The 15770-nt window shown below is 42.0% G+C and overlaps 1 protein-coding gene across 1 annotated transcript in view; it reads left to right on the forward strand.

The window, feature by feature from the left end:
- The window catches only part of CAD (carbamoyl-phosphate synthetase 2, aspartate transcarbamylase, and dihydroorotase), a 34393-nt gene that overhangs the window by 10382 nt on the left and 8241 nt on the right, over positions 1 to 15770 (forward strand). The window contains exons 10-28 of the mRNA XM_039346107.1: positions 1233 to 1364; positions 1913 to 2146; positions 2529 to 2750; positions 3158 to 3346; positions 3704 to 3828; positions 4171 to 4304; positions 4959 to 5071; positions 5196 to 5449; positions 6165 to 6411; positions 6811 to 6909; positions 9019 to 9243; positions 9678 to 9860; positions 10142 to 10360; positions 10632 to 10799; positions 10951 to 11133; positions 11541 to 11645; positions 13152 to 13403; positions 13588 to 13669; positions 15226 to 15392. Of these exons, the coding sequence (XP_039202041.1) occupies positions 1233 to 1364; positions 1913 to 2146; positions 2529 to 2750; positions 3158 to 3346; positions 3704 to 3828; positions 4171 to 4304; positions 4959 to 5071; positions 5196 to 5449; positions 6165 to 6411; positions 6811 to 6909; positions 9019 to 9243; positions 9678 to 9860; positions 10142 to 10360; positions 10632 to 10799; positions 10951 to 11133; positions 11541 to 11645; positions 13152 to 13403; positions 13588 to 13669; positions 15226 to 15392 (3333 nt within the window). The remainder of the gene's footprint in view (positions 1 to 1232; positions 1365 to 1912; positions 2147 to 2528; positions 2751 to 3157; positions 3347 to 3703; positions 3829 to 4170; positions 4305 to 4958; positions 5072 to 5195; positions 5450 to 6164; positions 6412 to 6810; positions 6910 to 9018; positions 9244 to 9677; positions 9861 to 10141; positions 10361 to 10631; positions 10800 to 10950; positions 11134 to 11540; positions 11646 to 13151; positions 13404 to 13587; positions 13670 to 15225; positions 15393 to 15770) is intronic.

Genomic DNA, 15770 nt, shown 5'->3' on the forward strand with positions numbered 1-15770 from the left:
TGTGCTTGAGGTATCCGGTATGGAGAGATCATTTCTTTAGTAGTGATACAGGGCAGCAGCTGAACTCAGCTCACCTTGGGCTGTATCACAGAGAAGCAAAGATTATTATTATGGTTGGTTGCACAGTCATCCAGATGACTGGATCTGATATTTTTATCCATCTGTTGAGTCCTTCCCAAGGATCTGGGATAGGCAGAAGTTGTTTTGATGGTGTTAAAGGTATCGTTGCAGGATGTAAGCTGTTCCACATAAATCTACCTTTTGTAGTTGATTGATGGGGATTTTGTCAATGCTGATGGTGTTCAAGTAGTGCTCTAGACATTTGGGGATTGCACCCAAGGCATCCATTACTATTAGTTGTTATGGTTCTGTATACTGTATATTCTTGCTTTGACATTAGTATTATCTTTGCTTTTTTATCATTATTATGGTTGGTCGCACAATCAGCCAGATTTTACACAGGATTTGGCATTTTTAGCCACTATTGAGTCAGTATTAATTTAATGAATATGTTTTTTAACCCCCAGTGATTTTAGATGGTTTACAAATTGTTAAAAACAAAGATGGCAGAGAAGACAATAGGAACAAGGAAAAGGAAGAAAAGGGGATAAGTAGGCAGTAACAATTTGGTCAACGGAATTGTTGTCCATTCATAAAAGTGAAAAAAAGTTCAACATGGAGAAGACAATGGGTCAGAATTAATCATGGCCTATTTCAGGAAATTATTTGCCCAAAAGAGAACTATTCTAAAACTATTCACATATTTATCTTGATTATGCAATTTACCACAGTTAATTTACTAGTTTTGCATAATATATTTAGCTATAAAGTAACTGTAAATTAACCAAATAGATTGGGTTTGCCCAACACACTGGGCCCAAATTCACATTAGCCAAATTTTTCATGCTGTGCAAATTCAACTGCTAAGTCTTTAATAGACTTGGGTAATACAATTTTTTGTTTCGATGGTGTTGCCTTGTGAGTGGTTTTATTACATTATGAGGCAGGGGTCTTCAAACTTGGCCCTTTTATGACTTGTGGACTTCAACTCCCAGAATTCTTCAGCCAACGTGCCTGGCTGAGGAATTCTGGGAATTGAAGTCCACAAGTCATAAAAGGGCCAAGTTTAAAGACCTCTGTTATGAGGGCTATGTGCATATTTTGACACGACTGGTATTGTGTTGCAAGGATGACAATTTATTCAGTCATAATCTCACTTCCCATCCTCCCAGGCCATCAAAGCTCTGAGAGAAGAGAATATCCAGACAGTGCTCATCAATGCAAATATTGCCACCGTTCAGACCTCCAAAGGCTTGGCTGACAAGGTCTACTTCTTGCCCATTACTCCTGACTATGTTACCCAGGTGAATTTATTATTTCCCTTTCCCAGATTCCTTGTTCATCTGCCACTCAGTATTCCTATTCTATTTGGAAACTGTGAATGTCCTAACATGCAGGTACTTACAACCATTTGTTGAGTAACCATTTGAAGTTACAGCTTCACTGAAAAAAGTGATTTATGATCAATTTTCACACTTGGTCACGTGATCAAAATCCTACATTGGCATGTATTTATGACAGTTGCACTGTCCTGGGGTCATGTGATCACCATTTGTAACCTTCCCAGCTGGCTTCTGACCAGCAAAGTCAGGGAAGCCAGATTTTTCTTAATGACCACACAATTCACTTAACAACTGTGGCAAAAGCATCATAAAATGGGGCAAAATTCACTTAACTGCCTTGTTTAACAATGGAAATTTTAGGCTAAATTGTGGTTGTAAGTCAAGGATTACCTGTACAGTTAAGGGAATTGGAGAATCTCTCCACTTTCCTTACAGAATTCAGGGGTGGGATATGACTAGAACCGAGCAGAGGGACATTCCTAGCCTTCCACTGTCTTCTCTATGATCAGGTGATAAAGAATGAGCGCCCAGATGGAATCTTGCTGACATTTGGAGGACAGACAGCACTCAACTGTGGCGTGGAGCTGACTAAGGCTGGGGTGCTGGAGCGCTACAATGTGCGTGTGCTGGGCACTCCCGTGGCTTCTATTGAGATGACAGAGGACCGCAAAGTCTTTGTGGAGAAGATGGAGGAGATAGGGGAACATGTGGCACCTAGTGAGGCTGCCTGCTCCATTGAACAAGTATGTCATTCTGCTTAATTATAGCCATACCTCTCTTTGGGGGAACCCAAGACAGTGGAGATAGAGTTCTCCTTCAGGTCCCAGTGGACCCAGATCTTGAACAAAGCGTGCTTTTAAACATGGTAGAAGAATTTTAAATAGAAGAATCCATGCAAGAATATACGGGACGGGAACTAGATTTGCAGGATAGAATCAGTAGTTCATTCTTCAGTGAAACATTGTTAGGAACTTTCTCCGACTGACAAAGAAAAGAATCAGGCTTTCTGATGTGAACCTCATCTAGTCCACTTGGATCTGCCAGAATTGCTGGCCAAAGATATGATCTGTTTTCTGATAACCACCACTAGGGATCATGGACTTCCTAAATGCTTTCTCCCAACAGGCACAGGTTGCTGCAGAACGACTTGGCTACCCAGTGCTTGTGCGCTCAGCCTATGCATTGGGCGGGCTGGGCTCTGGGTTTGCCAATGGGCGGGAGGAGCTGATGGCACTGGTGAGCCAGGCCTTTGCCCACACCTCACAGGTGCTGGTGGACAAGTCACTCAAGGGCTGGAAGGAGATTGAGTATGAGGTGGTGCGTGATGCCTATGACAACTGTGTCACGGTAAGCCAATTGGGTTAAAGGGGTAGAGGGAGGTTCATCACCAAAAGGGCAAGTTTAAGCTTGTTTTGGGTGCCAGAAAAAGGATTTTTAAAATAAAATTAAGCAGCCAAATGTTTGATTGCAGATTGCTATTTGCTGCTGGGTGTCCAAGGTAGCTAGACAGATCCCAACCTCTGACTATACCAACAAGCACACTGCAAGTCATATCTATGCAAGGAATTGATTTGCAGCAAGGAGAAAACACTTATTTTAGTTAAAAATAAACATAAGCTGCTTAAGTGAAAGTCCTTTAACAATAGTGAGGCACAAGACCTAACTTAGGATCTAAGAACTTGGAGGCATCGATTTGCAGTGATCATGGCCGCCTTCTTATCTAGCTGATCTTCTCGGTTCCCAATCCTGAACAGGTATGCAATATGGAGAATCTGGATCCATTGGGCATCCACACTGGTGAATCTATAGTGGTGGCCCCCAGCCAGACACTCAACAACAAGGAATACAATCTCTTGCGCACTACAGCCATCAAAGTGGTTCGTCACCTCGGGATCATTGGAGAATGTAATGTTCAGTATGCACTGAATCCTGAGTCTGAGCAGGTGAGATGCTCTTGAGTTGACATTACAAATGCGTGGCAACCTATGATTGCCCTTGTTGAGCAGTGTATGATGATACTGTGAACTTACTCACAGTTGCTTACAGCAGCTTTCTGCTGAATAAAGTCATGGTTCACCTAGTGCACTTTTGTCAACACAGAATAGGATTGACTTTCCAGAGTTTCAAGGCAATCTTTTCTAGCTCAACTCAACCTGGGACCTTCTGCATATTAACCATATGCTCGGTCCTGAGTTATAATTCATTCCCAGGAAATATGGAAACTTTCTCATTCTGCTTGCTATACTGACGGATGGTGGAAATATTGGCTGGGCTGCATCTGTCTCTTTCCTGTCCCACAGTACTACATCATAGAGGTGAATGCTCGGCTCTCACGGAGTTCAGCTCTGGCAAGCAAGGCTACTGGCTACCCCTTGGCCTATGTTGCTGCTAAGTTGGCTTTGGGCATCCCATTGCCTATCCTCAGGTAATACCTGAATGCTCTGGGATGCAGGATGCATTGCTTTGCTAGAACTATCTGGGGAGGGGTCTGCTTACTCGTTGCCCCCATTGTGTCAATGGGTTATTTGCTTAAATATTATTTCGCCTTTTATGGAGCCAGTCCCCTATGTACTTTTTATTTTGTTTAAAACGTGACTGTTAAATTTTGTCTTAGCAACTGCTACCACCTTGGATTCTTGCCATATCTTATACAGTCTTTCTAAAGGAATGGCAACTGTGCCTGCTGTTATAGCTTTTTGATCATAGATTCAATAAGAGATCCATGGCTCTCCATCTTAGCCTTCTCTTTCCCTTCACTTCAACCCAGGAACTCAGTCACTAATTCCACCACAGCCTGCTTTGAACCTAGCCTCGATTATTGTGTAGTCAAGATTCCACGCTGGGACCTCAGCAAGTTCCTGCGTGTGAGCACTAAAATTGGCAGTTCCATGAAGAGTGTGGGTGAGTGTTGAAAAGAAGAATATGGTGGGAAGTGCATATTGGAGTCAGGCTCCTACCTTGCAGTCAAGTTTGATTTTCATTTGTGCTTTGTGTGGTATAGGCAGCAGACCAGGTATTAGGATACCATGATTTGGCTGTTCCATCAGCTGAAAATCTTCTATTTCTCCCCCTTTCTTATCCTTTGCCTATGTAGTTATATAAGTTATCAAGTTGGTGCTATTCTTCCATTGCTAAGTATAAATTGATGTTGAAAGTTGTATTCTGTTTTTTGCATTCAAAAATTCCAGAACAACTGGACCCCTTTTATACATGTGTCAATATCACATGCATATCGAAAAGGGGCAAGACTGTATTCACTACTTCTGCTACTTTCCCTTTTTTGCCACACACAAAACATTTAGGATGGCTTTGACACTATAATGCAGACACAATTGTGGGTGTCTCTAAAACCAAGACAAGACGATGCTTGAGTGAACCTGGCCTTCCCTGAGTTATGGTCTGCTCATTCCTCATGCTTGAATCTTGTTTGATTCCTTGATACATGCTGATTTTATCTGGCTTTGAAAGAAGCCGTGTTTATTTATTTAGCACAAAAATCTAAACTTAATAATTTTCCCCTGGGTAAATTTACTGTTGTTCTTGTCATTCTTTCAGGTGAGGTCATGGCCATTGGAAGGAGTTTTGAGGAGGCATTTCAGAAGGCACTTCGCATGGTGGATGAGAATTGTGTGGGCTTTGATCCCACAATAAAACCAGTCTCTGACATGGTAGGCATTCCTGGTGAGGTGACCAAGCATGCTGAATTTCCAGGAGCTGCTGTCCCCAGTCCCATTGGACTAACACTCAGCGCTGTGCTGTCCACAATTTTCTGTCCCTTCCTCATCACTGCAGGAGCTGGAGACTCCCACTGACAAGCGGATCTTTGTGTTAGCAGCTGCACTGCGGGCCGGCTATTCCATTGAGCGTCTCTATGAGCTCACCAAGATTGATCGCTGGTTCCTGCACAAGATGAAAAATATAGCTGATCATGCACTGTGCCTGGAATCATATCGCCAGGCAGAGCCGGGATCCATGCCACCTCATGTCCTGAAGCTGGCCAAGCAGTTGGGCTTCTCAGATAAGCAGGTGGCTCAGGCTGTGCTCAGGTACAAGATCAAAGCATCAGTGTGGTTATTATTTGTCTAACCTGGTTTGGCTCCTTGACTATTGTTGTTTTATATTATGTTATTCTATGAGTAAATAAAAAGCAGCCCAAAGGATTCAAGTCTAGGCGGTCCTGACCATTAGCCAAAAACTGGAAGCAAAGTAATACCTACTGCTTACTAAGAACAGGTTGTAGGGATGGAGACCATTAAGAGGGATGAGATGTGTGGGGGAAAAGCTATAATGCTGACTGTGGCAAAGTGGATACCACAGTCTTTGTCCCTTGGTTGTTTGTTTTCTGACAACATGCTGAGTGCAGGGTGAAATAAGGTGGTTAGTTTTGATTAGCATGTTGTGAGAACCCAGCCATAGTTTTAGCCTGATTCACATACAGTAAATATGCAATTCACATAAGCTATCATGTTAAGTGAATGTTAGCAGTTATGTGTAAAAACTGTTCAGTCTCTGCTTGAAAACGAAATCTCACTGAAGTCGTGGAAAACAGCTATCAGTTGGAGCCAGTACCCTGACCCAGCAAAAGACAGCTATTTTGTTTTATCATTTTATTTTATTTTAAACATTTATATAGCAACCCATCTTTCAACCAACTCTGGATGGCTCCCAATCAAAGATAAAAACCACATAAAATCACAAAACTATAAAACCAAACCAATTAAAATACTAAAATATTAAAAACAAAAGCTTGTTGTGTTTCAGCACGGAACTGGCAGTGAGGAAGATGCGCCATGACCTGAAGATTTTACCAGTGGTGAAACAGATTGACACGGTGGCCGCAGAATGGCCAGCCCAGACCAACTATCTGTATCTCAGCTACAATGGCACTGAGCATGACCTGGTTTTCCATGAGCCACACGTCATGGTCATCGGTTCTGGTGTCTACCGTATTGGCAGCAGTGTGGAATTTGACTGGTGTGCCGTTGGGTGCATCCAGGAGCTGCGCAAGGTGAGTACTTGGATGCTTCTTCTCCAAAAACATTTCCTAGACATGTCAGGAGTTTTCCTTGTTCACCTTGTGTCACAGAGGGCTTTCAGTTCCTCCTTATGTCTTTCTCCTCCACTATTCACAATCACTTCATTGCTCTTGTCTGAATGGGTCATAGGAAGTCTGACAGATGTGCAAGAAGGCCACGTGGTCTGGTACTGGAATGTTTCATGCAACCAACATACAAATGACTGCATGAAATATCGGCTCCAGATAACTCTTAAGTAGTGGCAGGTCACCAATATACCTGCCAATTTGTGGATTGTTAATCACCTGTTGAGTCCCAAAGCCGTGATGAGGCTGATGTTCCTAGAGGTGTGAGTTCAGAAGATGTAAGCTCTATGTGCCTTTCTCCAACAGATGGGCTACAAAACCATCATGGTGAACTACAACCCTGAGACAGTAAGCACAGACTACGACATGTGTGACCGGCTCTATTTTGATGAAATGTCCTTTGAGGTGGGTCCTATATGGTGTTGCATTAAGATTTGGTTTTAAAAAGGGATCAGAAGTATGTTTTCAGCTCTCTGTTTTGAAATAGAAGTGTCTGTACTAAGCAGTAGGGGAACTCTAGGATAAATTGGTCTCCTCTTGAGTTTTAAACTATGTATATTTAACAAATGTTCTAGGAATCTTAGTCTAAGCTCTAAGGGCTTTAATGCTGGTCATCAAAGATTCTATCAGCACATCTGGAGATTCTACCAGCGCATCTCAAATGAGTGAATTCTCAGTCTGCTGCTATGGGGGGAAAAAACGAGGTGGAAATAAACTCATTTACTCCAGATATTACTCACATGGCCATTTCTTTCCTTGAGGATAGCACTTGTGTCTCCATTCACACAGGTGCTTCCACAAGTATACCAGCCTTTTTCTTACATCTATCCTCTTCCTTGCTTTTTAGACAATATTATTCTCTCAAGCAGTTTATGACCACAGAAAGGGTCAGACCCTGCTCATGGCCTAAAAATAATAAGTCACATAAGGTTCAAGAAGGAATAGGAAGATAGTCTTCAAGGCAAGGAAGCAATGGCCTGCAATATGGTGACAATCAACTGCATTTCCTGATGGGCTATTTTGTTTTCTTTGAGTTTTTGCCTGAACAGCAGTTTGGTCCTTTTTTCAAATAATTGGCCCAGAATTATTGTGGAGAATAGAATAGAATAGAATAGAATAGAATAGAATAGAATAGAATAGAATAGAATAGAATAGAATAGAATAGAATAGAATAGAAGGGACCTTGGAGGTCTTCTAGTCCAGCCTCTGCTCAAGCAGGAGAACCTATACCACCTCAGACAAGTGACTGTCCAGTCTCTTCTTAAAAACCTCCAGTGCCCACGATTTCTGGAGGCAAGCTGTTCCACTTGTTAATTGTCCTCACTGTTAGGAACTTTCTCCGTAATTCCAGATTGCTTCTGTCTTTGATCAGTTTCCAACCATTGTTTCTTTTTCCAAGATCTCAACATTTTTTTTAGAGAAGATATAATAATAATTTTTATTTTGCAGTCACAGACCAAAATACAAGTGCAACAAAAGAAAACACAAGAAAAATATAATCACAAACAATTAACACCAGAAGCCTTGACTAAGAGGAATTACAGCTCTTAAAAGAAATAGTTATGGCTCTTAAAAGAAATTTTGAAACCTGAGAAGTAATATAGGAGGAACCATCCCCTAGACAATATAAGACCAAATTACTAACATTAGAACCAGAGGGATCAATTCCAAGGAGAGGCAATAGTTTAATTCTGGCTGTGTTATACATAGGGCAGTATAATAAGACATGCTCCACAGTTTCAACTTCAGCCCTATCACTAAACGGGAGCCTCTTGAATCGCCCGTCGAGTAGTACTGAGGGCAAGACATTGAAACAGGCTAGGGAAAGGACTCTTCTATACTTGGGGATGGTTAGAGTATAGAAATAAGAGGCCATCCATCTCAACATTGTTTTTGTAGTATGATGACCAAAATGAATCAATATATACTGAATGTCAACTGAAGCTCAGAGATCTCTTTGCTTCTGGCAGGGAGAAGCAAGGAAAGCTTCCTCTAACCATTCCTCCCCTTGTTAATGGCCATCTTCCTGAGAAGCAGATGCAGTTTTGTTCTTGCAGGTCTATGTTCTATGTTGTTTAGCCAATAAATAGGATCAACATGTTGCCTTCCAGATTACTTATAAGTTGTCACTTGGGATAATTTCCCTTTAGGCAGGCTATAATAAAAGCAGAAACAAAGTTGGTGCACATTTAAAGTCCATAGTCAAGTTAAAAGCAGAAAGTTTCTTCACTTGGCAGTAACTCCATTATTGGTACCACTGGACTGAGTTTTTGCCGTTAGTTATGATTCATTTAAAAGGAGTGTAATTTACCTAGATGGTGTGATTGCAGCAAATAGACAGGATAAGGGAGGCAGGAGATATCTTTTTATTTGGTTGCCACAAGAAAAAGGTATCTGGAGCCAAATCAAAGATCTGTTGGGAGAGGGGAGAATCCGTCCTCCATTCTAAGAAGCATCATACAGCATCCTCTTTTTTTTCTACCTCTCTTCCTCATTCTCAATTTTGCTCTTCAGGTGGTGATGGATATTTATGAGCTGGAGAACCCTGAGGGTGTAATTCTGTCCATGGGGGGGCAGCTTCCCAATAATATCGCCATGGCCTTACATCGGCAGCAGTGCCGGATCCTAGGCACTTCCCCTGAAGCCATTGACTCTGCTGAGAACCGCTTCAAGTTCTCCCGTCTTCTGGACACCATCAACATTAGCCAGCCCCTCTGGAAGGAGCTCTCAGACATGGAGGTGAATAGAAGGTGCTACAATTAAAAAGAGTGAGTGGGTGGGAATAGGGGAGGGAAATCCCCCAAGTGAGACCATCATTGGTTAGGTCTCTTTTTCCATTCCAGAAGCTGTAGAGCTGGTTTTGTCATGGGAGGGTGTATGAGGAATTATGGCAAGTTCCCAGTATCACTTCTCTTTGGGTGTTTTATTTTTTTCCCCAGTTGCTAATGAACTGCAGACTGGCATTTTTAGGGTAAGAGGGGAAATTAAGGTCCATTTGTCATTGGTGCTAACTTGTTGCATGTTTTAGGGAAAGGAGGAGGTGGACAATTTAATGCCTGGAATTTCTGGTGCATCCTGGCAAAGTGGCAAAGGAAACAATGGCCAAAGATGGGGCCAGAGAGCTGTTTCTTCAGATATAGCCTTTGTAACCCTACAGTATCTCTCCTCTGCAGTCAGCCAAGCAGTTCTGCTGCAAGGTGGGATACCCTTGCGTGGTGCGTCCTTCCTACGTGCTTAGCGGTGCGGCCATGAACGTGGCTTACACAGATAATGACCTGGAGAGGTTCCTTAGCAATGCTGTTGCTGTTTCCAAGGAGCAGCCTGTGGTCATCTCCAAGTTCATCCAAGAGGCCAAGGTGGGCAGGGCTGATGGGTGGGTTTTGTATGCCAAACAGTCACTCTGGAGAATGTGATAGGCTCGACTGATTAGAATAAGCACAAGACTGTTGCAGAAGGTCACCCTTGAAAGCAGCCCCGTGATTGTCATCCTTTGAACACAGGGGAAATAGGGGCGTACTATTTGTGTGCTCAAGCAAATCACAAAGGGGAGTCTCTGCTTTCTTTGGCATTCAGGAAGACCCGCGTGAGGGAGGCATTATTGGCAAATGTTGAGGCTCTTGTATTTGCCTCCCAACAGGAGATAGATGTCGATGCTGTGGCCTGTGATGGACAAGTGGTGGCTATTGCCATTTCTGAGCATGTGGAGAATGCTGGTGTACATTCAGGGGATGCCACACTAGTGACACCCCCACAGGACATTACAGCCAAGACACTGGAGCGGATTAAGGCGATTGTGCATGCCATTGGACAGGAACTGCAGGTCACAGGACCCTTCAACCTCCAACTCATTGCCAAGGTAACAGGAAGGGGAGGCAAGAAGTCAGTGAGTCTGGCATTCATGGATTGAATCAGATTTCTAGCTCTAGTGTGCACGTATGCTGTCTGTGTTTGACTTTCCTTTATTCATTGACGATAACAGGGATCGATCTTACTTAATTGAGAGGCACTGTATATCTTGTAATGTTAAGGTGAACAATGTGATGTAGATCAGAGTCTCTGATTGGCATGATTTGGAGCTAACATCCTTTATTTTGGCTGTCCTGCCAACCTGCTTTTCTTTTCTGCAGCATGACCAGCTGAAGGTAATTGAATGCAATGTGCGAGTATCTCGATCCTTTCCGTTTGTCTCCAAAACGCTGGGCGTTGACCTGGTAGCTTTGGCCACGCAAGTGATTATGGGAGAAGAGGTGGAGTCCGTTGGACTCATGACAGGCACAGGCATTGTTGGTGTCAAGGTAAGCAGCTGAATAGCTTAATAGCTTAATCACATTCACATAGTGAAGATTTGAGCCCTAATGTACCTTTTCTTTGTTTCTTAGACCAGTCACAGCTTGGGATATAGACTGATTTGACCATCTAATTTTGGGCTCTTCTTTTCTTGCTCAGGTGCCCCAGTTTTCATTCTCACGACTGGCAGGTGCTGATGTGGTGCTGGGGGTAGAAATGACCAGCACAGGTGAGGTGGCCTGCTTTGGGGAGAATCGTTGTGAAGCCTACCTCAAAGCCATGCTGAGCACTGGCTTCAAGATTCCCAAGAAGAACATTCTGCTGACTATTGGGAGTTACAAGGTCAGTTGGGTGGGAAAGGGTGACGCATTTGTCAGGAGGAAAAGCAGAACAGTCCTGTTGGTGTCACCACCTCAAAGCCTTTTTTCAGATTAAACATTCCTATACTTTTGTTGTAGTAGCAGAACAACTGATAATGTTTCTTACAAAGTTTTCATTGTTCAACCCTTCTAGATTATTTTGAGGTTTGCTTTTAAGGGTTTATATGGAATAAAAAATAAGCCAAGTATTCTTGCTGTAATAAATGGTGGTAACAATGGATTTGGGGAATAGGGTGAGAGAGAGAGAAGAACAGGAGGGTAAGAAAGTCAATGGGAAGGATTGGGGAAGGTGGGTTGCAGTAAGAGCAGACATGCTTATGATGTGTCTGAATAGGTGTGCCTTTCCTTTTTACTTCACATCTCTTTTAGAACAAGAGTGAGTTGCTGTCCACAGTACGTACCCTGGAAGGCTTGGGCTATAATCTCTATGCCAGTCTGGGCACTGCTGATTTTTATACAGAGCATGGCATTAAGGTAGGTACACAGATGGTCATGATAACATATGGTATTTTTTTTACAAAGACGGGTTAATTAGATTAATAATTATTAGGTTAATAAACTGCAGTGAATTTATTTATTTATTTATTTTTGAGACTTATATACCGCTTTAAGTGCAAGCACTCTCTAAGTGGTGTACACCAGTAAGCAATGTATATATATATTATTGCCTTCCAGTGCAGTTTGTGCTATTCTCCTTTGAGGAAAGATGAAAACAATTAAGGGGGAGTGCAGAAGAAGAGAGCAGGAATAGGAATTCTTTGTTATTCCAATGCTGGAGGTTGCTGGGGGGGAAAAATTAGCACCACGGTGAAGCTGTTTAAACAGCAAGAAAGAGAGATGGCTTCCAATTTTAGCCTTGGGCTTAATAGAGGTTTGCTTTCTCCTTTACTTACTTCTGGGTCTTCTCCCAGGAACACACATCCTTCTTATCTGTAGGCCCTATTTCCCCAAATTGATGCTTTCCAGAATTGTGAAATCTAAGGCCCTTTAAGTTGGGGGATGGTATGGAAGAAAAATTATGCTGTCCATCAGATGAGTGTTGCCTTTTTTTAAATATTATTTTTAATTTTTGAAACCAGAGTTGTTCTGAAGTTGGGTGTCCTAGAAATGTAATAAATAAATACGTTCCCAGAATGCTGGTTGAGAATTCTGGATGTTTATTTCTTTACAATAATAGTACACTGCCCCAGTTGTAAGACTCTGCAAATATATTAAGGCGAGCAAATAAAACAATTAAACAAGCAAACAAACAGGCATACCAAAACAGAACAAAACATTCATACAAGGTGGAGTGCATACATCAAGCAGTTGGTTTAAGATCAAACTCATAGTGGAAAGAAAAGCAAGGAGAGAAGTTGCTACGTGTACCTCACAGGGAAGTATATCCCACAGTATATAGGCTGCTCCAGAGAAGGCCTGTTGCCTCATGTAGGCTTTGTGTACTTCCCAAGAAGTAGACCTTTTGTAATGTTCAGATGGATGGGCAGAATTGACCTTGACAAGATGATTCCTGATGTAACCCAGTGCTACATATTGTCAGCCCCACTAAATAGACCAGACCAGGAAATCAACTTCATAGAAAGCCTAAAGCTACTTTTATTGAGATTGGCTAAAATAAAATAGCAGAATCTTACAGGTCTATGCTATATCTCCTCCTCCTGATAGTTTAATGAATGGGGGGGGGGGCGGATTGAGTTGCTTCCAAAGGTTCTGTGAGCATTCTGGACTTAAAAATGCTTTGGGCCCCCTTTGCTTAAGCAACAATTTTTGCATCTTCTTCCAACCTACTTCACTTTTGTACTTCAGAGCCACAGCATTATGTAACTTATGGAATGTGTGACTCACAAAAGGTTCTAATGACTCTGTGTCTATTTTGCAATTGTTTGGGCTAATCTGCCAAGACCATGACTGGCATTCTTGCATTATCTTGAGTGTTTTGTATCTCGATGGCTTAAGGACTTGCTGCTTCTTTTGTGGCAGGTGATGGCTGTAGATTGGCATTTTGAAGAGGCAGATGGCAATGAAATGCCATGCAAGGAGAACCAACAGCGCAGCATTTTGGATTATCTGGCTGAAAATCACTTTGATTTAGTGATCAATTTGTCAATGCGCAACTCTGGTGGGAGGAGGCTCTCTTCATTTGTCACCAAGGGCTACCGAACACGACGGCTGGCAGTTGACTACTCAGTGCCACTCATCATAGACATCAAGTGCACCAAGCTTTTCGTTGAGGTTTGTGAGGGGTGGCAAATGAATTGGAGAAGGATTGGGCAGTGATGAAGAGAAACATGGGATTCAGCTTTAGGAGAATGCTGAGATCTCCAGTGTGCATTGTGTGTATGTTGGATGGGGGGTGTCCTTTGCTATTCTGAGAGATTGAGTCCTCCTCTTTTTCTTTGTTTCTGTTCTCCATTAGGCTCTTGGGCAAATTGGAGGGCCTCCTCCGTTGAAGATGCATGTGGACTGTATGACCTCACAGAAACTCATCCGCTTGCCAGGTAGATCAAAGTTTGAGCACATTGGGGGAAGATTTATCTACAGAAAAGAATGCACTTAGCTGGTCCAACTTGGTCTTTGCCTTTTTAGACAGGCTCACTTATTGAATTTGGAGCCCTGAGAACATGGAGTGGAGAGCAGGGCTATTAAAAAAGGTTCCTGAGTCCAAGGAGAGGGGATATATGACAAAATAGCTATGAGCTATTTAATATGGCTTCAGACTAATTGCAATAAATATTAGTGTGCTGCGATGAGAGTCTTAAGAGATTCTATTGACTTCAAGCTTAACAACCTAGTTAAGCCATGTAAAGTTGGGGATCTGTGATTTATAGCTGAGTCCAGGTCCAGAGCTTGACAGACAGATCACCTATTTATGATTACAATTGAACCTGGAATTTTGATTATGTCATTGTGATCATAAGTCAAATCACTATGTGACCAGACTCATTTTTATAGCACTTTTTACAATAGTTGTAAAGTAGGTCACCATAGTCACCAATAAAGGAGAATAAAGTTAAAATGAGGGATCCTTCTTGCTCTCTGAGCTTCATGTTTTCTTGCAGATGTTTCATTACCCAAACTAGGTAACATCATCAGTGTTAGTAAGGAGTCCTTATTAGCACTGATGGTGTTGCCTAGTTTGAGTAATGAAATGTGTGCAAGAAAACAAGCAAGCTCAGAGAGCAACAAGGACTCCTCATCACAGTCATTAAGCAAATCAAATTAAGCCAGCTTTCATGCCTAAAATGGGACTAGCTTCTAAATACTGGACATACTGATTTATCCATTGACTGCAGATGCAGTTTATCACAATTTATCCATTGACTGTGGGTTGAGTTCATTTATTACCCTTTTAAAAAGTAAGAATGACCTCAGAAGAGTTGAACAGAAAATGGCTTTCCTAGTTGTTGAAAGTGTGAGAATTTAATTTGTTTAACTTTATTCTTATTTATTTATTTGTAGCCCACCTTTATTATTTGTTACAAATAAGATAAGGAACATATCCCACATATCTTTCTCTTCCCTATTTTCCCTACAACAATCCTGTGAGGTGTATTAGGCTGAGAAAGAGGGACTGGCCCAAAGTCACCCAACTGGCTTTCATGGCAAAGGCGGGACTTGTACTCACGGTCTCCCACTTTGTAGCCTGTTGCCTTAGCCACTAGATCAAACTGGCTCTTTCAATACTTGAGAGCTGCAGAGTGTTCATTTTTTGGTCCCGAGGGTGCCGTAATCAATTTTGGCTTCAGTTTGGGTACACCTATACTATGGACATGAGATATACAGAAACTTCACACTTCACATAAACTTCAGCATTCACACTATGTGTGTAGGGATATACAAGGAGCAGCCCTGTACATGCATTTTCAGCCGTGAGCCTTAATGAAAATGACACCTCTGGGTTCACATTTGCAGTGTTCTGCAGTAAATGCCTGAGTTTGTACAATATACTAGATTTGGCTAAAATGAGATTGACTGTGAGCATAATATCACTGTGTAATCAAAAACAAATATAGTCCTTTTCCTCTATTGATTTCTCCTCTTTCTCTTCCTTCAGGTCTAATAGATATCCATGTGCACTTGAGAGAACCAGGAGCCACCCATAAAGAAGACTTCAAATCTGGTACAGCAGCTGCTCTAGCTGGTGGCATCACAATGGTTTGTGCCATGCCAAACACCTCACCTGCTGTCACTGATGCCAGTTCTTTTGCCCTAATGCAGAAGGTAAGGACTGCCCGGATCATGACTAATGGGGGCAAGGGAAGGATCAGACTTTTTTGATAGTGGTGTCCAAACTAGCAAAAGACTTCCAAAGAAAGATATCTGGCCCTCTATTACTTGCCTTTTGTATTAGGAAATGTTCTTCAGTGTGCACATTGCTGCTACTTCTGATGTTCTTTTTATTAAATTAGTGGAATGTTATCAGTTCAGTTTGTAATCAAATGTAAAGACAATACCAGTCAAGAAAATAATTTGCTTGCTACCTGGAACTAATTATTAAAACCATGTTGCTCACAACATCTAGAAGAAAAAAGTTGTCTTTACAACTTATGATATAGGACACTTAACCTGTAGTCGTATTAAAACTAGCAAAATTTCAGC

Source organism: Crotalus tigris, unplaced genomic scaffold (assembly GCF_016545835.1).
Source record: "Crotalus tigris isolate CLP2741 ecotype Arizona unplaced genomic scaffold, ASM1654583v1 scf7180000017987.690289119674:8195010, whole genome shotgun sequence".
Lineage (NCBI taxonomy): Eukaryota > Metazoa > Chordata > Lepidosauria > Squamata > Viperidae > Crotalus > Crotalus tigris.